Below are 27,394 nucleotides of genomic sequence, written 5' to 3' on the forward strand. Positions count from 1 at the left end.
TGCAAACAGTCAAGGCTGCAAAGGCCTTCTGTGGAGTGGAGTGGGGACTCTGCAGTCAGGATGTCAGGCCCAGCTCTCCAGTTACAGCCACAGCACTTCCAGAAACTAAAGCCATCAAGGCTCCATTTCCTCATCTGCACAGTAAGAACTCTGTCCACTGCAAAAGTGCTGGGGACCCAATGAGACAGCACAAATACGGGGCTCAGCATAGAACCCAGCAGAGCAGACCCCTAAAAACATCAGCTATCATTACTGTTATTATAAGCAGTATGAGTATATGATACTGTCAGTCTTTATGTAATATATAATTTTACATATTAAATATTACAGGAATAGTAATTAAATATCTTGTTCCTACCCAACAGCTAACTTAAAATGGCTTCTAACAAGCAGTGTCTGGTTCCAAATGTCCATTAAAAGTATCTACAAAGACAAAAAAAAAAAGGACCACAAAAAGTCACAACACTGAACACCAGGCTCGAGAATGAACCTCTTGCCAGAATCTAGAAAGAACTCGAATAACTACAAGGTCTGTGGAAGGAAATTAAAAATTTCAGCAGGGGATACACGCACATGACATTACCAGGAACACAGTCCGCCTTGCCTGAAGGACACCCACCTTCCTTCCCACTGTCAACTGGAAAACTGGACAGCTGACCGCTGACCCCTTACTGCCTGCTTATAGGAAGCATTTGTTAAATTCCAAAATCATAGCCTTTCTCTTAAAAAATGCAAATAAGTAAGTGTTTTGCATGAAAAAAAAATTCCCCTCAGATCCCCACTCCCCAAGGTACTTTTTTTTTTTTTTTTTTTTTTTTTGAGACAATGTTTCACTCTTGTTGCCCAGGCTGGAGTGCAGTGATGCTATCTCAGCTCATTGCACCTCCGCCTCCCGGGTTCAAGCAATTCTTCTGTCTCAGCCTCCCAAGTAGCTGGGACCACAGTCGCACACCACCACACCCGGCTAATTTTTGTATTTTTAGTACAGGTGGGGTTTCACCATATTGGTCAGTCTGGTCTTGAACTCCTGACCTCAGGTGATCCACCTGCCTCAGCCTCCCAAAGTGCTGGGATTACAGGCGTGAGCCCCCACCCTCCAAGGTTTTTTGACTGTCAGAACTGCTGTCTCTCACCCTACAACGTCAGTGCAACTCCTGGGAAGAGGAAACATGGTGAAAATTACCCCTAGGAGTGCAACTGTCCCGGGCTCTGGGATCTGGAGCTTTCCTTACACCCTGGCTGCTCAGTGGCAGAACCAGGCAGTGCATACAGACAGCCCTCCTCAGTAAAGAAAACGAGGCCGGGCGCGGTGGCTCACGCCTGTAATCCCAGCACTTTGGGAGGCCGAGGCGGGCGGATCACGAGGTCAGGAGATCGAGACCATCCTGGCTAACACGGTGAAACCCCGTCTCTACTAAAAATACAAAAAAAATTAGCCGGGCGTGGTAGCGGGCGCCTGTAGTCCCAGCTACTCGGGAGGCTGAGGCAGGAGAATGGCATGAACCCGGGAGGCGGAGCTTGCAGTGAGCCGAGATCGCGCCACTGCACTCCAGCCTGGGCGGCAGAGCGAGACTCCGTCTCCCAAAAAAAAAAAAAAAAAAAAAAAAAAAAAAAAAAAAAAAAAAAAAAAAAAGAAAACGAGAAGTCGGGGGCAGGAAGAATCTAGTTATCATTTAATGTTTTTAATCAAGGTATAATTCTGATCATATTCATCCTGGAATTAGGAGAGAAGCAGTATTCTGCCTTTGCTGTAATCAACTCAGTCTCATTGCTTCACTCTGCCTCTATTACCAGATCAATTTTAAAATGGCCTGTATCTACTCTGATCAAAACGATGTGTTCTTGGTTCTAAAAGTAAGATAAGAAAGGAACAAACATCCTGGCCGGACATGGTGGCTCACGCCTGTAATCCAAGCACTTTGGGAGGCCGAGGTGGGAAGATCACCTGAGGTCAGGAATTCGACACCAGCCTGGCCAACATGGTGAAACGCTGTCTCTACTAAAAACACAAAAATTAGCTGGGCATGGTGGCAGAAGCCTATAATCCGAGCTATTCAGGAGGCTAAGGCAGGAGAATCCCTTGAACCCAGGAGGCAGAGGCTGCAGACAGCCAAGATCACACCACTTTACTCCAGCCTGGGCAACAAGAACAAAACTCCATTTCGAAAAAGAAGGAAAAAAAAAAAAGGAATAAACATCCTGAGAGAAAAATAAAAAGGTTGTCTGGGAAGGAAAGAGCTGGGAGCAGGCCTGCAGTCTATTTCCCCCTTTCCCCAGGGAATACCCAAGAAAGAGATGACCCAGCCAAATCTCCTTGTTAACATGCTGATGACGGACCTCTAGGCAAGCACATACACGGTGTTTACTAGGAAGAGTCCTTAGCTACTGGATACTTTACAGAAGTTGCTTATTGGAAATAAGCTTGGAATTTATATATTTAAGAGGCATAATCCCCTTGAAAATGTCACAAGTTATGTTGATTATCAGAGAAAATCATGTACATGTTTTATGACTGAAATAGCTCCCTCTGTTAAGTGCTGGTCTGTGTGCATCACTCAGAAACCAACTCCGTGAGATCCAGGCCAAGGTGTGTCCTAGTGCAGCACAGAGGGACTCTCCATGCTTCCTTCCCCTGTGTCTTGTAATCAGCTGTATCCTTGAAATCCTTAGTAAAGTGTGTTATACTGGGTGAGAGCTCTCATTCTTGTGCATGTGATTTGACAATCTGAGCCTTTTATTATCTCATTATATAAAAATGAATAAAAATAAGTTGACCTTAAGAGCTTTTGGCTGTGAAACAAAGTGCCAGTAAAGGGGGAAAGCCATGATACAAGATGACTGCTCACATCTGAATGCAAGAGAAAGATATTCTCAAATACACAAGAGCCTGGAGGGCTCTCAATAAATGTTTGTTAAGAGATCAGAGATCACTGCCACCTGCTTTTATATAATACATCCCTTTTTTTTTTTTTTTTTGAGATGGAGTCTCACTCTGTCGCCCAGGCTGGAGTGCAGTGGCAAGATCTCGGCTCACTGCAACCTCCACCTCCCAGGTTCAAGTGATTCTCCTGCCTCAGCCTCCTGAGTAGCTGGGATTACAGATATGCATCACCACGCACGGCTAATTTTTGTATTTTTAGTAGAAACAGGGTTTCGCCATGTTGACCAGGCTGGTTTCAAACTCCTGACCTCAGGTGATCCACCTGCCTCAGCCTCTCAAAGTGCTGGGATTACAGGCATGAGCCACCGTGCCCAGCCTGCATGCATTTATTTCATTTTTTATTTATGTATGTATTTATCTTTGAGACAGAGTTTCGCCCTTGTTGCCCAGGCTGGACTGCAATGGCACAGTCTCAGCTCACTGCAACCTCTGCCTCCCGGGTTCAAGGGTTCTCCTGCCTCAGCCTCCCAAGTAGCTGGGATTACAGGTGCTCACCACCATGCCCAGCTAATTTTTGTATTTGTATTAGAGATGGGGTTTCACCATGTTGGCCAGGCTGGTCTCAAATTCCTGACCTCAGGTGATCTGTCCACCTCAGCCTCCCAAAGTGCTGGGATTACAGGTGTGAGCCACCACACCCAGCCCACATTTATTTTAAATTGGCCACTTTTAAAGAGCCTATCTCTAAATATACCTATGCATAAACTCGCAAAATAATCCAGTTTCAAATGTTTTTTAAAACAAGGTGAAGTCAAGGCTAGAAGCAAAAAAATCATAGGCTCTCCTTACACTCTTACCTTAGCAGTTCCACAGCACATACCGTCATCAGTATGATACCAGGTATAAAACATTATCACATATATTATCTCATATAATCCTCAAACTATGTGGGAGAAAGATTTTCTCATACCACTTGCAGGCAAGCAGTAAGTCAGTATGAGGGTCACAGCTGCCACTGAGTGTAACAGTGCCTGGGGGGCACTACAATGGGGTAGTACTGTGTAGGATTAGGACTTAACCTGAAGTCTCTTGAATCCAATGTTACATTAAGTCACAGGCTCTTAGAGACAAGATACCTTGCAGGCTAATCCTCTTATTATAAAAATGATCTGACCTCTGTGATGACTGGCCCAAGTCACTAAGGTAGCAGCAGTCAGGACTAGAATGCACACCTGATGTTATGTCCCACACACCTCTTTTTATAGAGTATAGAAAGTACAACTTTCAAGTGACAAATGTGAGCTAAGAATGACTATATGAGACATAACAAATGCTAGATATTTAATTAACAATGTTAACTGGCCTCCTAAATCATAAAACATCTTTTTAAAAATACATGACTTAAATCTCTTTAAAAAGGTGTCTCAGAAAGTCTGACTTGATCCCACTTTTTCTCAGTAACTTTCTGTCACATACAGTCATTGACAATGACTTCAGAGGTATACTAAATTGAAGTGATGTGATCTCGGCTCACTACAACCTCCGCCTCCCGAGTTCAAGCGATTCTCCGGCCTCAGCCTCCTGAGTAGCTGCGATTACAGGCGTCTGCCACCACGCCCAGCCAATTTTTATATTTTTAGTAGAGACGGGGTTTTGCCACGTTGGCCAGGCTGGTCTCAAACTCCTGACCTCAGGTGATCCGCCCACCTCAGCCTCCCAAAGTGCTAGGATTACAGGCGTGAGCCACCGCACGCAGCCAGAGGTATACTACAATTTATGAACATTCTTTTTGACACCAAAGCTCCCCGGAGTAGAAGTGAGATATTAGGAGTCTATTGGTTAGGGTTCTTATTGGATTAATAATTTATTAGTTTATGGCTTTCTTATCATGTTTCCTTTCATTTTCCTTGTTCTCTCCTCTCCTTCAATCTTTCTTCCCACCCAACTTCCAAACAATGTCGAGGGTACTCCTAAAGCGGAAAATACACAAAAGCATGGCCTTTCACAACATCTTTCCAAATGCAGGAAAGTGTTACTATACATAAATGGTGTCCCTTTATCCTACTGATAATATAAAATACAAGTTGTTTGAATAGAATAAGAGGCTTTGGTCATTACATTGCTTGTCATTTTGAGTTTTCAGATTTTATTCTTTGTTCTCTAAAAATACCAACTGGCGGAGACACCTTCCCACCAAAAGCAGAGAAAAACATCTGAAGAAGTGGACATAAACATGCCAAAAAGTACAAATGATAATTAGACTGTTCATTAAACAAAGCATTATTAATCATTAAAAACTGCCTGTTAGTGCATACAATAAAATTTGTTCCTAATTATTGATTCTTACCCTGATATGGCGCCATATCTTTTGACCAAAGAGTCTCTGTTCCGTATTGAGTTTCATCATATAAAAATTTAACTTCTGTCGCCCCAGCATCTTCTGCATTCTGAATTAATTCCTAACCAAAAAATATACCAAAAAATAGTAATTAATAACACAGTAATCTACTGCTCATCTTTGTATTTATCTATAATATTTAAGAAGTTAATATACTTAAATAAAGGAAACCCACTATTTGCAACATTACCTTTAAGATCTGGTGACGCTACTACTGAAAGTAATTGTTACATACATGTGACAGTACGGTTGAAAAGTCCTTCTCCAATTATTTGCACTTAAATTTTGTCTTTTAATTTGCTATCACTTAGCAAATTAATCCTGGGCCCTATTTATAACTGTCTCATATTTACAATCTACCCAAAGCTTTTGTTCAAAGGAAATTATTCTATTTCCAAAAGCTGCACATATCGTCCTGTGTGGCAGGTAACTTAAGCTTGAGTGATTGCCAAAAATAGACCTTTTTTATCGTTTGCTTACTAAACTTACCTTTCCATAGAAAAACAATAAAACCAAATAGTAGCAATCTATATATACCCTTCAATTGGCTGCTTTCTTGAGAGCCTGAGATATAAAAATGTCTTTGTCCTGCACTAAACTGAAAGCTTCCAGATGGTCAGGACTGACTCATTCCTTTCATCAAGAAGAAAGCACTACCATTTGTTTGGTGAATGGTGGGTGAGTGGAAGGGTGACCAGCTCCCCGTAATGTAGAAAGGAAAGGGCAAACTGCAAGATTTGCCTCAACAAAATTTCCAATCCTAACAACCCCAATCACTTCTGCACACCTACTAAAATCACGCTGGGCTCCGGTCAGTTTGAAGGGAGCTCCAGAATCTGAATCAAGAATCAGCTCCTAGATCCAACCCCATGATCATCAAAAGAGCTTTTTTACTTCCCCAGAGCCTTGGGATCACTAAATTGGAGGTACAGATGGGCAAAAATTGAAGAGCACTTTAACTGATACTACAACAATGTCAACAGTGATGCCTACATCAGAGTAGAGAGGTGGTACGATGACTACATGAAACAAAATAACTACAAGGAGACTGAGGAAGCAGAAGTGAAAAGTCAGTTTTGAGATTGTGCTCAGTTCACCCAGTGCATCCCAAAGGGCTGGAGTGTGGTAACCACCAGCTGTTCCACCCAAACATGAACAGCTAAGTCATGCCTCCCGCAGCCTCATTATCAGCTACTGATTCTTCCTTGTTACATAACTAACTATTTCTCATGGGATTTTAATTTTTTAGGCCTCATTCAATCCCAGAGAATCCCTAAAAATTAACAATCTTATTTACATTAGGATATTATAATAATATGAAGGATGGAAATAAGAATTAAATAGGTAGTGAAACACAATGTTAACTTACAAAATGATAGCACTTTAGATGTTCGACCTTGTTTTCATTCAGGTATCTATTTATTATTTATGTGTACTTTAGGGAGCAGAGAAGCAGAAAACTAAAGATAAAATCTAAGTCCCAGGTTCCACTCATTCTCAAGTTGAATAAAAAATAGGATAGGAAGCTTTTCCCCTAAATTGCAATCCTGAGAGATTGTTTGTAAACTAACTCTGGGAAACAGCAACAATACATTTTGTATTTGGTCTTGGGCAAGCCACTAAGATCTCTGGACCTGTTTCAGCAAACACAAATACCATAGAAGGTGGTGGTGTAGGTCTTGGTGATTTCTAAGACTCCTATTAAATCTAAAACAGTCTAATTCTACTACAACATCCAAGGAGCAAAGATTACATTGAACTGGCTACAATACAAATATATCTATAAGAAGCAAAGCAGAAGGCGTAGCCCTCAGCTGTTTGCCATAGACCTTTCTCATTTCTCAGCAAGGATCCCACTCGCTCACTTCTGAACAGATGACAACCTACTCCTGTTACCACTATACCTTTATTTTAAATGTATTCTATTCACTTCTTTCTACCCCAAAACCACCTCGTAGCAATACTCTTTCCATCCTCACTTTCCTAATAAGTCAATACAAAAACTGTTTTTGAATTCGCTTTCTGTGAACCACTGGTGCCTATGCTGAAAGATGGACTGCTCCAACAGCCCAGTCTCACCATGATCACTAAAGACACAACAGTCCTCAGTGAGTGCCTACCTGAGCATGACTCTCTTAAGTTAAAAGAGACCTAGTCCTGATTCCCTCACAGTTTACAATCTAAACTAGAAAATATAACCAGGGCCAAGATACTGAAGGTAATAAACACTAAACAAGCTAATGGGAAGGAAAATGCATAACAACTGGTCTACTTTGACAATTAAGGAAGTTTCTTATTAAACACAAAATCTAATTTTTGCAGTATCTCCCATTATTGCTTTCTTTGATGATTACTGGTTTTTCTTTTTTTGTTGTTTTATTGTTTGTTTGTTTTTTGAGACGGAGTGTGGCTCCTGCTGCCCAGGCTGGAGTGCAGTGGCGCAATCTCGGCTCACTGCAATCTCTGCCTCCGGGTTCAAGCGATTCTCCTGCCTCAGCCTCCTGAGTAGCTAGGATTACAGGCAGCCACCACCATGCCTGGCTAATTTTTGTACTTTTAATAGAGACGGGGTTTCGCCAAGTTGGCCAGGCTGGTCTCGAACTCCTGACTTCAGGTGATCCACCCGCCTCAGCCTCCCAAAGTGCTGGGATTACAGGCATGAGCCACTGCGCCCAGCCTGTTTTTTAAAGAGTATACTCAAACTAAAAAACATATTACAAAAAGAAATAAGTAAATAAAATAATTATCCTATTAAATAAACCCTCCCAAAATAGCAAACCTCTAAAATCAGGAGTCCAATGGGCATGCATTCAAGCCTCTAATCGTAGAATGTATTTGGCTGGCCGGTTGGCTGGCTGGCTGGCTGGTTGGTTGGTTGGTTGGTTGGTTGACGTGTAAAGCCCTGCACAATGATCTACAGAGAACATTCCTGGAGCGACACTGCTGATTACAGCACCCAGTAGCTTAGTGCATTTCTTTGCCCCAGAAAACCTCACATATTTATATCAACTCCATTCTCAAATGGAGCTATACACTGCTATACACTGCAGCCACAGAGGTATAATACAGCTATTTGAATCTAGACAACATTTTAAAAATTTAAACACTAACAGGACTTTCAAGTAAATTTACTTCATCTCATTTTTATCAAAGTAAATAACACATGAACACGACATGTGCCCCACCTTAAGAATCTGTCCTCCTTCTGGATATCTTCTCAAAATGTCCTTGAGAAAATCAACAAGTGGTGGCGTTGTCTGACCAAATCGACCTAAAATACGGAGCACATTTTAAGTGAGTTAGAAAAAAAATCCCATGAATTGTCACCAATGTGTGACTTGAATCTGAGACATCATATAACTATACAAGTTATGGTTGCATATATCTCACTGCAGCACCCTGGTACAGAAATCTACCTGACGAAGCAATTCAGCAGAAAGTAAAGCAGATTCAATTTTATCAAATCTCAAGTCGTTTTGTTTTGTTTTGTTTTTTGAGACAGAGTCTCGCTCTGTCGCCCAAGCTGAAGTGCAGTGGTGTGATCTCCCCTCACTGCAAGCTCCACCTCCTGGGTTCATGCCATTCTCCTGCCTCAGCCTCCCGAATAGCTGGGACTACAGGTGCCCACCACCATGCCCGGCTAATTTTTTTGTATTTTTAGTAGAGATGGGGTTTCACCATGTTAGCCAGGATGGTCTTGATCTCCTGACCTCGTGATCCGCCCACCTTGGCCTCCCAAAGTGCTGGGATTCCAGGCGTGAGCCACCATGCCTGGCCTCAAGATTTTTAACTGAACTACAAATAAAGTCTCAAAAAATGTTCAAAAATATAATAACTATTAATTCAAAAACAAGCAGCATGGTGCAGTGGGGAGGAGTGTTGCTATTTTCCAAAGCAAATAAAACAAATGATGTTATTTTGTGGCTGCTTTGCCATTAAATAACAAGCCAGAGACAGAGGTGCCTATTATCACATTCTTAATATTCTCAAATTCAACCAGTGTTCTGACTGTTCTGAAATTCAGCAGTCACTGTCTCAATGGCTGTCCACTTCAAGTACCGTCAAGCCTTGCCTAAACTAGATATTCTTAGACCAACTGACCAGGTCACCTTCAGACAAGTGACAGGGCTGTAGGAAGAACAAGAAAATGGGAAATAATGTCTCAGATACACAGCATTTCAAAAATCTGTTTATCAGTATAAAGAAACCTCTGCTTAAAAAAGCAAAATTGTCACTATAAATTTATTTGCATCATTTTGGTACAACCACATACTGAGACCAAGCTCAAACAAGACTCTGTTTCCACAGACTTCTATCCCACCCATTCTTTTTTTTTTTTCAGACGGACTCTCCTTCTATTGCTCAGGCTGGAGTGCAGTGGCGCAATCTCAGCTCACTGCAAGCTCCTTCTCCCAGGTTCACGCCATTCCCCTGCCTCAGCCTCCTGAGTAGCTGGGACTACAGGTGCCTGCCACCATACCCAGCTAATTTTTTGTATTTTTTAGTAGAGATGGGGTTTTACCGTGTTAGCCAGGATGGTCTGGATCTCCTGAGCTTGTGATCCGCCCTCCACAGCCTCCCAAAGTGCTGAGATTACAGGCGTGAGCCACCGTGCCCAGCCTATCCCACTCACACTTCTTTTTTTTTTTTTGAGACGGAGTCTTGCACTGTCTCCTGGGCTGGAGTGCAATGGAGCGATCTCAGCTCACTGCAACCTCTGCCTTCCGGGTTCAAGCGATTCTTCTGCCTCAGCTTCCCAAGTGGCTGGGATTACAGGCGTGTGCCACTACACCTGGCTAATTTTTTCTATTTTTAGTAGAGACAGGGTTTCACTGTGTTAGCCAGGATGGTCTTGATCTCCTGACCTCGTGATTCGCCTGCCTTGGCCTCCCAAAGTGCTGGGATTACAAGTGTGGGCCACCACACCCGGCCCCCACTCATTCTTATAACTAGCTCCATCCACGCTTGTCTTCCTCTGGCCCTGATGTCCCCTCACTCTATCCCAATGGGATATGATTTCATTTCATTTTTAAAACATAATCTTTAAAACAGCTTTATTGAGTACAACTCAAATACAAAGCACTGCAGATATTTATTTTGCAACTTGATGCATTTGGAGATAAGTACGTACCATGAAACCATCAAACTATCATTGTCAGTGCCATAAACTTATCCATCATCTCCAAAAGTTTCCTCCCATCTCTTCTGTTGTGCTTTATTAAACTTTTATGGTTAAAAGTAATTAATATCAGATCTACCCTACCCACTTAGTAAGTTTTTAAGAATACAACACAGTATTGTTATTCATGGGCCCTGTACTGTATAGAAGATCTCCAGATCTTCTTTATTCATATAGCAAACTTTGTACCTTTGGCCAATGACACCCCATTTCTCCCTGCCTCCACCCTCTGGCAACCACCATTCTACTCCCTGCTTCTTTGTTAAAACTCAATCTCGGCTGGGAGCGGTGGCTCACGCCTGTAATCCGAACACTTTGGGAGGCCAAAGACGGTGGATCACTTGAGGTCAGGAGTTCAAGACCAGCCTGGCCAACATGGTAAAACCCTGTCTATACTAAAAATGTAAAAATTAGCTGGGCGTGGTGGCAGGCACCTGTTTTCCCAGCTACTTGGGAGGCTGAGGCACGAGAATCACTTGAACGGAGGCTGAGACACGAGAATCACTTGAACCCAGGAGGCAGAGGTTGTGGTGAGCTGAGATTGTGCCACTGCACTCCAGCCTGGGCGACAGGGCGAGACTCAGTTTCAAAAACCAACCAAACAAACAAACAAAAAAACTCAATCTTTGTGCAACCCAACATGGTATATACTTCTGGTAAAGTCAATATTATACCTCCCCCTTTTAAGCCTTTTGATTGAAGGTTTACAAAAAGATGACAATTTTTGAAAGTCAGATCTCCAATCTTGATCCAGTCAGATAACTGAAAAAAAAGCAAAAGAAAATGTATGAAAAGCAATATAGTCTCTAATACTGTAAATTCAAGACATTATCTCAAATTTTTTCACTTAAGTAATGCTTGTGAAGTCTTCTTATCATGAAGGAAGTTGTCTGGAGAAGTGAATATTCCACGGAACAGAGATTTAGTCAAAAACTTTATTTAAAAATTTAAGGGACTAAAAGATTTTTCGTTAATTACAAATAGATAAAAATACATACATTTCTCCATTAACGTAATTTAAATTTTTAAATGATGAATCGGGATCATTAACATAAACAAAATCATTCTTCTGATCAACATTTCCAAAGTGTATTGCTCATAACAGAGCTCCATGAGACCTCAACACATATTACAGGACCAAAAAAAAATTGTTTTTAAATTAGTTTAGATGAATAATAATATGATTGCATAAAATAAGCTGGCTCTAAGTTGCTACCTACACAATGTTTCTTAAGTTTAAAAACAACTGAATGTAAACAGCATATTGTTTAGGTTACGTATTCAGGCTACACACACAGACATATATGCACATATATACAAACATAACACATATCCATACATACGTAAGTATACACACAAATGCACACATTTATAGAACTATTAAAACTACCAAAAAGGCAAGAGAATAATCAGCACAAAGGGGTAAGGGAAGACGGACAGGAATATAGGCTGGGGAGAAGATGCACAGAGGTAAGTACTAACACTGTTCTTGTTCTCTGGTTGAATGACATCATCATAAATGATCATTCTATTGTTAAACAATTATTAAAAGAAAGCCCCAGCCTGGGCAACACAGTGAGATCTGTCTCCATTTGAAAAAAAATTTTTTTTTAATTTGTGTACAGTTTAGTTAATTCATTTTTAATTGGTGTATAATAGTCATTAATATGTCACAGAATTTGGGTTGTTTCTAAATTTTTGTTGTGAAGAATGGTCCTCCTGCCGAAGTACCTGTGCAAAGAGTGAACTAGTTTTTATAGGCTTGCTTTAAGGTTTAGTGGGAATACGTGCATGAAAGTATTTATAATCTGGGACCTGTAATAGCATACTCAGTTTTGTGTTCTAGAGATGGAGACTAGCATGAAAATGATGTACAGAAAGTAAGGAGACCAGGACAAATCCCTCATGCATAGAACAGTATCTGTAACACAGCGGCTCAATAAATGATAAGCATATTCTCAACACATTTTACCAAAACACAGAAGGAGCAATGTGCCCAGCATCAGTTACTATCTCCAGCCTGACCTCTCTCCCTTGAGTTTCAGTTCCAGATTTGCAGCTGCCTACTGAACATCACTATCTAGCAGAGACTTTAGAATTGGTTAGAATTAGCTTTATCCCATTCATACTAGAAATAGGAAATCAGTCCCCAACACATGAATTAATTTGGCAACTGTTACATATACACAGGCAGGACAGGAAGTAGGACCTAAGGCACCCACCTCTCCGTTTCCTAGTTTCCCAGATGCTTCTTTATGTCTCACCAACAGCTGAACTATATATAAAAGCAAACTGGTCACCATACTTCCCCCTCTGTATGTGCTTATCTCTGATGATTACGTCTTTATTTTCTTGGTCTGACTCAAAGCTTGCCAACGTCCTTGGCAAGACCTTCCAACTTATTCTACACCCATCCCCCACATCCACATCCATTTGGTACCAAATTGTGGCAATTTTGACTTTTGCAAAGTCTCTTGTATATCCTTTCCTTTGGTTTCACCTTTACAGCCACAGTCCAGAACCTCATCACCTCATACCAGGACGAAAGGGTCCTACTTAGACCCCTGTCTACCCACACCCCCAATCCCAAACAGTCAACACACCCTGCCACTTTCACCATCCCATATCCATGCTTTGCAGGGACACCTGCAAAAACACTTCTAAATGGCAGGGCTAGCCACAACGGAGGCTTTCAGTGTGACCACATCTAGGGGACAAGATGATCAAGTAGAACCAGAGGAGGAACCAAAGAAGTGGGTATAGACCCAGGAGAGGAAGGTTAAGAGATGTGGGCAGGCATAGAGAAAGGAGTAAGAATGACAAACTGCTCCTTCACAAGTCTGCCTAAAGTCCTCAATCAGCCTCTCCAACTGCCACCAAGAGGTCCATTCCTTCCAAAGAAGCTAAGGCTATGCTGGGGTGAGGCCCTCACTTCATCCAGCAACTAGCACCCGGTCCAGCAGCACAAGCCCGGCACTCAAATGCCTCTGTCTCAGCGGTTGTAGACTTCACTAGGCCCTCATTCTACACTACGATGAGGTGTCCATCATGGAGGTTAAGATCAAAGCCCTCATTAAAGCAGTCGGGGGGCTGAGCGCAGTGGCTCACGCCTATAATCCCAACACTTTGAGAGGCCGAGGCAGGCGGATCATGAGGTCGAGAGACGGAGACCATCCTGGCCAACATGGTGAACACCGCCCCCCCGCCCCGCGCCGCCTCCCATCTCTACTAAAAATACAAAAATTAGCTGGGCGTGGTGGCACACGCCTGTAGTCCCAGCTACTCGGGAGGCTGAGGCAGGAGAATCGCTTGAACCAGGGAAGCGGAGGTTGCAGTGAGCCGAGTGTTGCAGGCACTGCAGCCTGGCGACAGAGCGAGACTCCGTCTCACAAAAAAAAAAAAAAAAAAAAAAGGAAAAAAAGCAGTCGGGGGATTTGCTGAACCTTTTTGGCCTGGCTTGTTTGCAGAGGCCCTGGCCAATGTCAACACCAGGAGCCTCCTCTGCAATGTAGGGGCTGGAGGACCTGCTCCAGCGGCTAGGGGTTCATCCACAGGCCAGTCATGCCCCTCCACTGCCGCTGCTCCAGCTGAGCACAAGGAAGTGGACGCAAAGAATCTGACGACTCTGGTGATGACATGGCTTTGGACTTTTTGACCCAACCTGTTTTACAGCATGTTCAGTAAAAAGCTGAACTCTTTAAAAAAGTAAAAATAAATAATAAAGACTTCAATCAAGTCAATGTCTGCATGCCAACGAACACCTTGGGGAACTGATCAGAAAGACTGATGAATCCCCCGAGGAGCATGAAAACAGGTAATAAATGTGTGTCAAGGAGGGCAAAGGACTAGAAAACTGACTGAAGTACACAGAAGGTCAGGATTACACTGAAGCAGGAAAAATCACAGATACCAACTACTTCACCAATAATATTTGTATCGAGTAGTAAGGAAATTCAACACTTGAAATGTCATCCTATACGCTCAAGTATTCCTTGTATTATCTGTTCAACTCTTTGTGACTCTTTTAAATGCTGGAAATGATGTTATCACATGAAGATGTTTATTAGAAAAAAAAATGTTTTAAAAGAGTTAACTGTCAGTAAAATGTCTTCAACTGAACTCCCCCTTTAAGAAAGCTATAGAATTTTAACCAATCTTAAAGAATACATAACAATATTCTTGTTTTCCAAAATTTTCTGACCTATCGAGTCAACCTATCACTTTAACTTTAAAAGTTTTAGTATGTTTACTCCCCAAGATAACAGGTTCTATATTAAATTATGTCTAAAGATTCTTTCAGTGCCAAATTTCTGTATCAAAAATGGAGAAAGAACTTCCAATATATCAAAGGTGAAGATATTTACCAACATTCTACTTAAACTTATTACATAAATAGAAATAAATGAGTAATGATTAAGTCACTTCATTGATGATGTCTAAAAAAAAAACTTCTGACTCCAATGTCCACCAAAAAAAATCTCTGAATTTCAGAAAGTGAAGATTCTGATGAAATGATGGGGTTCGGGGTGGGGGATGCAAATGGAAAAGGCAAGTGATGAAAAGCCACAACTCAGGACAGGCACAGGCGGCCACGCTGCCGGAGTCATTCGCGCCGCCCGCGGAAACCTGCGTCGCCCACCCCGGGCCCTCGACGCCCACCGTTCCTCCGCGTGGCGGAGCCCAGCCCAGCGCCCCCGGCCACCGCCTACCTCGCGGCCGCCGCGCCACAGCCGCTGCTCCGACACCGGGAAGCCGGTCTCCGCGAAGATACGTTCCTTCACATCGCGCACGGTCCAGGACGCCAGCGCCGCGACGGTCCTGCAGCCCACGCAGCCGGGGAGCACGGTCACCGGGACCCACCTGTGGAAAGCAGAGGGACGCTCAGTCGGGCTGCGGCTGCCACCCGCCCGCCCAGCGCCCGCGCGGCCTCCGCCCGCGTTACCTCTCCCACATCGCGGCGCGGCAGGCGCCACTAGCGCCCGCCCCTGACGCCGGCGCCCGATCACGGCCGGCCCTGCCGCGCCCACAGGCCCCGCGCGGGCCGGGAGGGCGGGATCCGCATGGCGCAGTCCCGTACGCAGCAGCCCGCGCCGAGGAGGAAACGCTAGAGGAAGCCGCGGCGGCCGAGGAGCAGGCGGGGGCGGGGACGGCGCGCTCCCGGCCCACTCCGGGCCCTGCAGGCGCCGCCCGCGGGGACACGCCCACCCGCCGGGACCGTTAGCTGGGGATCCGCCCCGCCCCTCCCGCCAGGCCCCGCCCCCAGGGAACGGCCATCCAGGCCCTGCCCAGTCAAGTTCTGTCTTGCCCAATCCGGACAGTTAGCGAAGGAGCCGCCCCGCCCCACTCGCCCACCAGGCTCCGCCTGCCAGGCCCCGCCCCGCCTGCAGAGGCGCCTCTGCCAGAAGGCAAACCCAATAAGGGTATACAGAGCGTACAGCTAGAGGACAGGTGCGTTGTCCCTTTTAGAGCTCAACAGTGCATTGAAATGCAGAACTAGGCATTTCTAGGGCCTGTGTCTCCTTGAACTCTAATGACTTTCATTCCATGGAAGCATCTCCAGTAAGATCTATAGTGGCCTCCGAGAAGGGAACGTGCTGGTTACAGAACACAAGTGTCTTCCACGGTTTCGTTCTGTGCTCGGTTTTTGAGGCACAGAAGTAGGATCAGTGGCTCAGTTTGCTGGAGGAAAGAGAGCCAGCAGCAAAGTAAGATCAGAATGCACATAAATATATCCTATGACACGTTAAAAATATTTGTAACTTATTTTGGCAATATTATATTGTTGGTAGCCTGAATGTCTTCCCATCACAACCGCAAGCTCCTTGAAAGCAGGAACATGAGTCTTAAGAGTTGATGAAATCGCCCCACGATAAGTAAAGTTGCCATGTAATTTGAAAGTGTGTGGGGCTTAGAGGCTTGGGGGAACCTCAGGCTGTTCCTTTGGCTTGTTTCTCTTAGGTATATATGATACACATTGCAAAAAAAAAAGTGACATCTATTAAGGCAATTCAAAGGCTACATCATGAACAAGTAAACTTGTGTGCTCCTTATTTTAAATACCTTGAATAGAACAGAATTAAATTTTAGAGTTGCCCCAAAAAAATAGATAATAAATTGCCACTTCTCCCTTCCCCCCAAAAAAAATTATTACTCAGAACTCATCATCAGTAGTAAATACAGAGAATGTTCTACAGCTGTTCCATCTCTCTTACCATAGTTAAAAAGGGAATGATAGAAGTCATGCATGCCTCTTCCTACTTGGGAGAGGTAAGTAAGTATGCTCCATCAATTGGAGGAGAATATGGTGATTCAGTATAAAGACAAGGCCAGAAAGCCCTAAGGGCCAAATATGTACTTCTTGGCTGGGTGCAGTGGCTCACATCTGTAATCCCAGCGCTTTGGGAGGCCAAGACGGGTGGATTACTTGAGGTCAGGAGTTCGAGACCAGCCTGGCCAACATGGTGAAACCCTGTCTCTACTAAAAATACAAAAATAAGCTGGGTGTGGTGGCACACACCTGGTTTTCTTGTTGGAAAAACTATAAACTCATCATAGAATTTGATGGAGTAGTGAATCATCCTACAATATGGGTGACCCTTGCAGACATTCTGCTAAGTGAAAGAAGCCAGTCACTGAAGACCACATGTTGTATGATTCCATTTATATGACACGTCCAGAATTGGCAAACCCATAGACAGAAAGTAGATTAGTGGGGCTGTGGGGGGAGGGAACGAGGAGGCAGTGCTAATGGGTGTGGGGTTTCTTTGGGGGATGGTGGAAATGTTCTGGAATTAGTGGTGCAATGTGCACAATTTTTTGAACATCCTTAAAACCAGGTGAATTGTACACTTTAAAATGGCAAATTTTATGGTATGTGAGTTATACCTGAAAAAAATTCACAATGTAGCTGATGTGAATGCAAAGGCTTTTCCTGGACCACCTCTGGGAACAAAACCATTTGAATGAAAACACGGAATGAAAAACCTCGGTTTTTCCGTGGAGCCTGGTGGTTGGTTTGTTCATTTTACTCTCTTCCTGCAATGTACTCAGTCCACTACCAGAGTGGTCAGAACAGACATCTTTGCTCCCAAACAGATACATCAGCAGGATAAAATAAAATCTTCTTATCCTGTCCACGCCCTCCATCCAGTGCCCTCCACTTGACTTTCCTACCCACTACATTTCCTGCCAGGCTCCAGCACATCACATTCGCTCTCGGAGCTCTCCTGTGTGGCCTGTGCATATGTGTTCCTTCCTTCCCCGGTGCCCACTCCTCCTTCAGATTCAACCTCAGCCCCAGCATCTGTGGTGGGAGTGACAGATGCTTCAAGAGGCATTAGTGCTGCGAGACTCCCGTCCAACGCCTGGCCCACTCCTCCTGGCCTTGTCTCCTTCTGAGCCAGGAGTGAACCCAGCACAGGGCTCCTGGATTCCAGCTCCAACATCCCTGCCTGGCACAGAGTAGTCCCAAGAGTAGATCCTCCGTGGGATATCCCAGTGGTCCAGATGGAATTTATTGGACAGGCCAGATTCAATTACCATGTGCCAGAAAAATGACAAAACTTTTCTTCTCTTTGTGCTCAGGTAGACACAATTGCTTCGCTTTTATTTTTAGCGACATTAAACATGCTTTGGGAAATGAGGTCATGTTTCTGAGTTAGCATTCCTGCCTTTTCTCCTTCCAAAGAGGGCATTACAAATTCCCTAGAGTGCTGTACAAAATAGGAGAAAACAGGATTGTACAGATTTTACATGGTGCTTTTGAGTCTACTGGTCATTTTAATGAGAGTTTGTTGTTTGGTTGCCAGAAATCCTGGGTTATTCAAAGACAGCTTTGCCAGAGAAAATTAACCAGTGAGGGCTGGAAATACAGTCATGCTTACATAAGTCAGTGAGTAATGCGAGAGGACTTAGCATTAGAAAGGAAAAACGTGACTCAGGCCCCCGGATAGTGGAGGGACACATCTTGAGCTGCACCCACCATTTCAAGGAGTATTAAAACCACATGAGGTTTTTCAGTTCCTCTTACGTCGATCACCACCTTTGATTAAACATCCTCTCTTGCAAATTTTTTTTTTCTTTTTTGAGACAGAGTCTCGCTCTGTTGCCCAGGCCTCTGCATCCTGGGTTCAAGCAATTCTTGTGTCCCAGCCTCCCGAGCAGCTGGGATTACAGGTGAGCACTACCATGCTTGGCTAATTTTTGTATTTTTAGTAGAGACAGGGTTTCGCCATGTTGGCCAGGCTGGTCTTGAACTCCTGACCACAGGTGTTTCCGCCCACCTCAGCCTCCCAAAGTGCTAGAATTACAGGGGTGAGCCACCACGCCTGGCTCTTGCAACATTTTATAGAAAATACGGAAAGAGAGTGCGCTGGCTATAGCAGCATGTAGATTAAACTGAATGCATGCTAATAATTAGTGTATTTTAACAGAAGCTCAGCTCTAGATACAATAGTAGGAAACTTATCATATAAACTTGTGAAACACTCCATCATAAAACTGAATACACTGAAAAAAGGAAATAATATAAAAAGGGAATAGAGTAAAAAATGCCAAAATACACTCTGATGCACTTGTTCCTTTTTTCTGTCTTCCAACTCTTGCTACTCTTCCAGTCAGTTAATATCCCTTCTGCTTTTCCTTTATTTTTCTGAGTTGTTCCTGACGTTCTGCCCCTCTCCCTCCTCTACCAGACTCCCTGGTAGGGAATCGAGGGTGTGACCCCAGCTCTCGCGCCTGCTGCTGGGAAAGCGTGGACAGGTCACAGCTCTAAACTCTCTTTCTCACCTGTACAGCTGGACATGGTGCCACCTTCCTCCCAGGCTTATTGTGAGGTGGCAGGAGGCACTGACCTGGGAGGTGTTCCTCTCCTGTTCATTCACGTCATAAAATGTGAAGCACCTACTCAGTGCCAGGCACTGGTGTCCCGACAAAGAAGCCTGGTGCCTGTGCTCGGGGACTGCTCACCTCATGGCACAGCAGCCAGGCAGGAATTACACGAGGGTGGGCTCCTCACGCTCCCCTCACTCTGGGCCTCTTACTCTTCCTCTCCCTCTCCTTCTGCACTGGCATCTGAACACCCAAGGCCAGTGCTGGAAAATACAGGGAGCAGGCAAAGGGATTCTTGAGCGCCTCAAATCTCTTCACCTCAACCTCACCTCCCTCTCCTATGTGCCCTACTCTTTTCTCCACCCTGTCCCCAATTCTGTGGTGTTCAGTAAACGTTAACTGTGCACACTGCTTGTGGGGCAGACCCTCTGTGGGGTGCTGGGAAATTGAAGATAATGGGAATAACAGCAACACCTCTGCTTGTAAGGAGATTGAAGAATAGGATGATACACAAACATAAATATAATTTCAACATAAAAGTGAGAGTCCTAAAGTCAAGGAAACCTATCTAAGACATTAGTTGCTGCCAACTGCCCAGATATTGTCTTCTATGAACAGGGCTTCCCTGGGCTACCACCATGGCTTTATGCCCCAGGCAGGACAGACACTGCCTTCCTGCTTGGTCTTACACCTGGAATGAAATCTCTTTTTTTCTTTTCTTCCCTCATTGTTTTTATCCCCAAGCACATTCCAGAGCTCAGCTCCCAGCCTGATCTACCTGTCACATGACATCGTTGATTCTTCCCATTTGGGCCACACTATTTCCTCAACATCCTTCCTGCTCTTGAGGAAGGTCTCACCCCACAGTGGCCCTGGGATTCCCTCGTGTGTGTGTGTGTGTGTGTGAGAGAGAGAGAGAGAGAGAGAAAGAGAGGGAGAGTGTGTTTACAAAGAGAACTGACTTCCCCCACCTCTTTAGAAAGGATGATGCTGACTGGGCAGCTGTCAGCAGCACTTACCATTCTCACCGGCCTTGGTAGTGCCCTCTGAGCACTGCTTGCTTCTTTGCACAGGAAGGAAACCAAAGGGCTTTCTTCACAACCAATACCTAATACCTCTTCCAAGTTTATCTGTATTTTAACAAAGGATTTTAATTTCTGTATGGGGCGCTGGGTTCCTATTTTGGAAAAGTCAGTCCTGCAACTGTCTCTGAAATAATAGCCACAAAATCATTCATTTTAAGCTCCAATTGGGAGGGTGAGAAACTCGAAACCAAGCCTAATAATAATAACAACAATAATAATAATAATAAAGCTGTCACTAGTTGAGCACTTAGTAGGCATCAAACACTTCTTCATCTTAAATGCTTTACAAACACTATCTTATTTAATCTTCACTAAAATCCTATGAGGCATTATTGTTTCTACTTTACACATGATGAAAGACAGAGTCAGGAACGTTGTAATTGCCCAAGACCACACACAGGGCCATGACCTAACTGTGCTCTGAACAAGCTGAAAGCCTTTAATCACTGTACATATCCCCATATGCAGCAGTTATTGACGTAACAGAGAGATTTACCCTGAAGAAAAGATGACCCGAGGGGACATGCTATACTCTTCAAATAGGAGAGTGGCTTTCATCTGTAAAAGTTTCTGTGGCGCCAGAGATGGACAAATTTGGGGTTCATTATTTTAAAAATTCAATAGTTGGAACAGTACTCATTTTAACTCATTTATCACCAAATAGGTGTAGAACCCGTCACATCCACACTATTACAGTCAATTCCCAGATAAACCTGAAAATGAGACATTATCATCCACCATCATAAATCATGACGCAGGACCCAAAGATGGTTTGTAATTTGTCTAAAGTTCTTTGCAAATGCAAGTGTCAGGATTGGAACCCAGGGCTCCACTTGATTTTCCCTAAGCTGTGCTGCCCGCAGCTTTGGAGTAAAGGGACTGAAATCAACCCTTTGCTTGAGATTCTAAAGATCATGCTCAGCGCTCATCAGGGCCCAGTGTCCTGAGGTCTCTCTTCAGGCCTGTCACTGTCTTGTGCTCTCCAGCACATGGCAATATCACAGTCTGGCTGGACGTGGGCAGCACGAAGCACACACACACACACACACACACACACAGGCAAACACTCTGGCTGGATGTGGGCAGCACGAAGCGCGCGCGCACACACACACACACACACACAGGCAAACACTCCTACTAGTCTGCACAGGATCAATACACAAGCATGAATTATAGAATAGAGATATATACCTTCAGCAAAAAGGGTGTGATCTTACACTTTCTACTTCTTTTCAGTTACTGACAGTCACTTGAGTTCTGCCCTTTATTTTGTTTTGAGGTGCTGTCTCAGATAGAATCCCTAGACATTGATTCGATTAAACTAACATCCTCTGGTCAGAAGTAATTGAGAAACATGAGTTTATTTATAAAAAACAAATGGGAACCATTTGTTTTTATCATATTGTATTTTTACTATTTCTTGCTTACATTCATTAAAGGTTTTTTAAAATAAAAACAAGTTTTTAAATCCCATTTCTAAATATTTGGAGTTAGGGTGATATTGTCAATGAACAGTTCAATGGGTTATCATTACTTTATTGCTGTGCAGAGCCTTTGCCGCAGTAACTTGGAAAAATGAATCATAGAAACTCCATCCACAAAATTACAGATTTTTGCATTTGTGAAGACTAACACCCAATTTATTTTCTTTGCCTATTATTAAAAGAGGAGCATGCTACAGTCTTCCTCATACAGAAAAGATTATAAACGGCTGCACACATTTGCTGTTCTCTAGAACAATTATAGTAGTTGGCAGGCATCCACCACTGGAGGGGACACAAAGAAAACGCCAGTTAGAAATAGGTCAGTGGAGGTTTTTTTGCTTTTTGTTTTTTGTTTTTTTTGAGATGGAGTCTCGCTTTGTTGCCCAGGCTGGAGTGCAGTGGTGTGATCTCGGCTCACTGCAACCTCTGCCTCCCAGGCTCAAACAGTTCTCCTACCTTAGCCTCCCGGGTAGCTGGGATTACAGGCACCCAACACCATGCCTGGCTAATTTTTTGTAGGTCAGGGGAGATTCTGAAGGAAAATTAGGAACGGATCCATAAAAAGCAAAATGGATTTTATGTGATTACAATTGAATTGAAGCTTCATCTGTTAAAATCTTACATTTTGCTCATTTCCCAAACCATTTCAAATGTTCTCTTGATAGAGATGCATTGGATATATTAAATAGTTATAAAATGAAAAAAATGTTTATTTACTCATTAATTATAAAAATGGATGTTTCTGAATCATCAAAAATGAATTTTTTAATCGGGGAAGCAAATAATAATATTCAAATGTATATTTCATTTAGAACTCAACAAATCCTAAATCTAAACAAATCATGATTGTTCACTATTTCTATAATCTTTATAACTATAATGGCTAAGTAATTTACATAAAGAACTCAAAAATTTGAAAATCATTTAGGGCAGAGAGACATATTCTTTGTGTTTTGTTTTGTGTGTGTGTGTGGTTTTTTTTTTTTTTTTTGAGATAGAGTCTAGCTCTGCTGCCAGGCTGGAGTGCAGTAGTGTGATCATGGCTCACTGCAGCCTCAAACTCCTGGGCTGAAGAGATCTTCCCACCTCAGTCTCCTGGGTAACTGGGACTATAGGACTACAGGCATGTACCACCATGCCCAGCTAATTTTTTTTTTTTTTTTTTTTTGGTAGAGACGAGGTCTCACCATGTCGCCCAGGCTGGATAGAAAACATATTTTTAAATTCATTGGTAATTAAAACTGTGATGTGTATGTTTGGGTTTTAAGCCTTTGTCACTTTTTCAGTTTTCTGAATATTTTCCAATTTTGGTTTAAATAATCTGAAAATATTATAGCTACAAAATTAATATTGCAAGTAATAAACGGTGGTCATTCTCAGAAAACCCTCCACTGACACATCCAATCAGCCACCATGTCGAAGTGTTTGACCACGATAAATATCGTTTGGCTCCATTGCCACCTCCTGTTGGTATTGGCACAGCTCTCTCCTGTCCCTTACTCAGGCCACCACTCAGGGCCCCAGCTGTTCTCACTGCCCCACATCCTTTCTCCTCCAATCAACCCTTCATATTACCATCAAGTTATTGTATAATCGAGTGTGACTAAATCCCTCCCCAGCATCAAGATATTTTTAGTAGTTCAAGTTACCTGCATCGTAATGTCCAAATGTTTCCCAGCCTTGTCTCCATCCCTCCTTCCTGAACAGCCCCAGAGCTCTGCAGGCCTGTTCATGCCTTTGTACTGCTTTTTTTTGCACCTTTCTCAGCCCATTCTGTTTCCTCCTGCAGCATCTGGCTCCTCCCTCCATGTTCAATTTTGATGGCCCACCCTTGATAGCCCCATTCAAATGTCACTTCAAAATTGTCTCTCTCCCCCCAACACTGTTTAAGGAAAAACGGCAATAAGTCCAGGACAAACGACGCTTATGTCTCCTTTCTTACTCTCTCTGAATACTTTGTATATCCACCCATCCCAGCTCTTTCCATATTACACAAACCACATATTTACTTGCTAAGTCCCCCTCTGGAGACATTCAAGAGCAGAAAACATGCCTCCATATCCCTTGTTCACACCATCACCCTCTCCCCAACCCCAGTGCCTGGCACAGAACCCAGCAAATGTGTGCACAAATCAGGATGGAGATCAGTAAGAAGGGTCATCGCAAGGTCTTTCTGGGGAGGGTTGGTTAAAAAGCTAGAACTTCAGCCTTAAATCATGTAATGGAAGAATACTGATCTCATACTTAAGTGGTTAAGTGCATGAATGGGGTATTAGAAACACTCCTTCACATTTCAGGAGGTAGCAATAAAAGACATCAGAGATGGGAAGACTCAAATAACATTACTGATTTTCCACCCATCAATCAGTGCTCAGGCAGAAGAGCAGAAGGCTTTCTCTAGCCAAGCCCGTGCAAGGTGACTTCCGCCTTCGTAGACATCTTCAGCATTTAACTTCCACTCATCAGTGACTACACAGGAATGAAATGCATTTACTCATCAACTATGGAAAGTCCCTCTTGATCACGGCCTCTTGTATGTCACTCTGTGTTCCACATCATTCACTGCCAAATAAGCGAATGTAGTGATGTTCACATGTGTGGCTTGTCATGACCACTCACTATAACCACTTACCATCTCTGTACAAATTTAAATTAGGGGAAGAAAAGGGAGTCCTTCTTAACTTTTCTGCTTTGTGTTCATTTCTTTAATAATTCTCTTATTGGACAGATATTAATAAACTAGTTATTAGAGAAAGTTGTGAGATGATTTATCCTTTCACAGCAAACTCCAAAACAATTTTTCAAAGCCTAGGGAAGAGATGCACCCGTTCACTTTATATTAGTTTGGGAGATGTAATGGTGAAAAAAACATGGCCCAAGGGGAGTTGGGATTCAGACTGTGGAGGACCAGAGAATGAAGGAATCATTGGCATTCACATGCAGGATCTAAAACTTTTTCATTTTTTTGGCCAAAATTTCATTTTTTTGGCACAGGAATACCTCAGAGATATTGAAGATTTGGTTCCAAACCAGTGCAATATAATGAATATCACAATAAAATAAGTCACATAATATTTTGTTTTCCCGGTGCAGATAAAAGTTATGTTTATACACTATACTATAGTCTATTAAGTGTGAAATAGCATTATGTCTTTAAAAATGTACATTCCTGGCCGGGCATGGTGGCTCACGCCTGTAATCCCAGGACTTTGGGAGGCCGAGGTAGGCAGATCACGAGGTCAGGAGATCGAGAACATCCTGGCTAACACGGTGAAACGCCGTCTCTACTAAAAATACAAATACAGCCTGGGCGACAGAGGGAGACTCTGTCTCAAAAAAAAAAAAAAAGTTTTATCATGAGATTGCCCCAACTCAGTCACATCATCAGGCTCCACTGCTAATTCTAGTTCTTGCTGTTTCCATCACTTCTGTAGTTACTTCCTCCAATGAAATCTTGAACTCCTCAAAGTCATCCACAAGGGTTGGAATCAACTTCTTCCAAACTCCTGTTAATGTTGATATTTTGACCTTCTCCCATGAATCATGGATGTTCTTTTTTTTTTTTTTTTTTTTTGAGATAGAGTTTTGCTCTTGTTGCCCAGGCTGGAGTGCAAGGGTGTGATCTTGGCTCACTGCAACTTCCGCTTCCTGGGTTCAAGCGATTCTCCTGCCTCAGCCTCCCAAGTAGCTGGGATTACAAGCATGTGCCACCATGCCCGGTAATTTTGTATTTTTAGTAGTGATGAGGTTTCATCATGTTGGTTAGGCTGGTCTCGAATTCCTGACTTCAGCTGATCCACCCGCCTCGGCCACCCAAAGTGCTGGGACTACAGGCATGAGCCACAGCACCTGGCCAATCATGGATGTTCTTAATGGAATCTAGAATGGTGAATCCTTTCCAGGAACTTTTCAATTCATTTTGCCCAGATCCATCAGAGGAATCACTATCTATGGCAGCTATAGCCTCATAAAATGTATTTCTTAAATAATAAGACTTGAAGGTCAAAATTATTCCTTGATCTGTGGGCTGCAGAATGGATGCTGTGTTAGCAGGCAGGAAACGATATTCATCTCCTTGTACTTCTCCATCAGAGCTCTTGGGCGACCAGGTGCAATGTCAATAAGCAGTAATATTTTGAAAGGAATCTTTCTTTCTGAACAGTTGGTCTCAACAGTGGGCTTAAAATATTCCATAAACCATGCTGTAAATGGATGTGCTGTCGGCCAGGCTCTGCTGTTCCATTTATAGAGCACAGGCAGAGTAGATATAGCATAATGCTTAAGCGCCCTAGGATCCTTGGAATGGTAAATGAACTTGGCTTCAACTTAGTCACCAGCTGCATTAGCCCCTAACAAGAGTCAACTTGTCCTTTGAAGCTAGGCATTTATTTTTCCTCTATAGCTATGAAAGTCCTAGATGGCATCTTCTTCCACCAGAAGACTGTTTCATCTACATTGAAAATCTGTTGCTTAGTGTAGTCACCTTCATCAGTTATGTTAGCTACATCTTCTGGAGAACTTGCTAAAGTTTCTCCATCAGCACATGCTGCTTCACCTTGCACTTTTATGTTATAAAGATGGCTTTATTCCTTAAACCTCATGAACCAACCTCTGGTAGCTTCAAATTCTTCTGCAGCTTCCTCACCTTTCTCAGCTTTCACAGATTTGGAGAGAGTTAGACCTTTGTTTGGGTTAGGCTTTGGCTTAAGGGGATGTTATGGCTGGTTTGATCTTCTATCCAGACCACTCAAATTGATTCCTAATCAGTAATAAGGCTGTTTTGCTTTCTTATAGTTTCTGTATTCACTGGAATAGCACTATTTAATTTCCTTCAAAAACACTTCCTTTGCATTCACAACTTGACTGTTTGTCACAAGAGGCCTGGCTTTCCTGTCTTGGCTTTCAACCTGCCTTCCTCACTAAGCTTAGTCATTTCTAGCTTTTGATTTCAGGTGAGAGACTTGCAACTCTTCCTTTCACTTGAAGAGTTAGAGGCCATTATAGGGTTACTAGTTGGCCTAATTTCAATACTGTTGTGTCTTAGGGAAAAGGGAGGCTGGAGGAGAGGGAGAGAGGCAAGAACAGCCTGTTGGTAGAGCAGTGAGAGAACATACAGTTTATCGATTAAGTTTACTGTCTTATTTGGGCACAGTTCGTGGCACCCCAAAACAATTACAATAGTGACACCATAGATTAGTAATCACAGATCACCAAAGCAGATATAATAACAATGAAAATGTTTAAAATATTATGAGAATTTCCAAAATGCGACACAGAGACACGCTAACGGAGCACTTGCTGTTGGGAAAATGGTGCCAACAGACTTGCTGGATGCAGGACTGCTGCAAACCTTCGATTTGTTAAAAATGAATGTCGGCCGGGCGCGGTGGCTCACGCCTGTAATCCCAGCACTTTGGGAGGCTGAGGAAGGCAGATCACGAGGTCAGGAGATCAAGACCATCCTGGCTAACACAGTGAAACCCAGTCTCTACTAAAAAACACAAAAAAAATTAGCCGGGCATGGCGGCGGGCAACTGT

General features: G+C 43.2%; 1 protein-coding gene across 7 annotated transcripts in view; it reads right to left on the minus strand.

The window, feature by feature from the left end:
- SACS (sacsin molecular chaperone) overlaps nucleotides 1-27,394 on the minus strand; it is a 103,325-nt gene that overhangs the window by 31,115 nt on the left and 44,816 nt on the right. For 3 of the 7 annotated variants that reach the window (XM_016925039.4, XM_016925037.4, XM_054665080.2), the window contains exons 3-6: nucleotides 15,168-15,318; nucleotides 11,133-11,220; nucleotides 8,465-8,550; nucleotides 5,229-5,340 (exon numbers count right to left, since the gene is read on the minus strand). In XM_016925039.4, coding sequence (XP_016780528.4) covers nucleotides 5,229-5,340; nucleotides 8,465-8,550; nucleotides 11,133-11,220; nucleotides 15,168-15,318 — 437 coding nt within the window. Of the gene's footprint in view, nucleotides 1-5,228; nucleotides 5,341-8,464; nucleotides 8,551-11,132; nucleotides 11,221-15,167; nucleotides 15,319-15,400; nucleotides 15,691-27,394 lie in introns of those variants that run through there. The other 4 variants (XM_016925038.4, XM_054665081.2, XM_063791936.1 and 1 more) reach the window with 4 other exon arrangements.

Source organism: Pan troglodytes, chromosome 14, assembly GCF_028858775.2.
Source record: "Pan troglodytes isolate AG18354 chromosome 14, NHGRI_mPanTro3-v2.0_pri, whole genome shotgun sequence".
NCBI classification, from domain to species: domain Eukaryota; kingdom Metazoa; phylum Chordata; class Mammalia; order Primates; family Hominidae; genus Pan; species Pan troglodytes.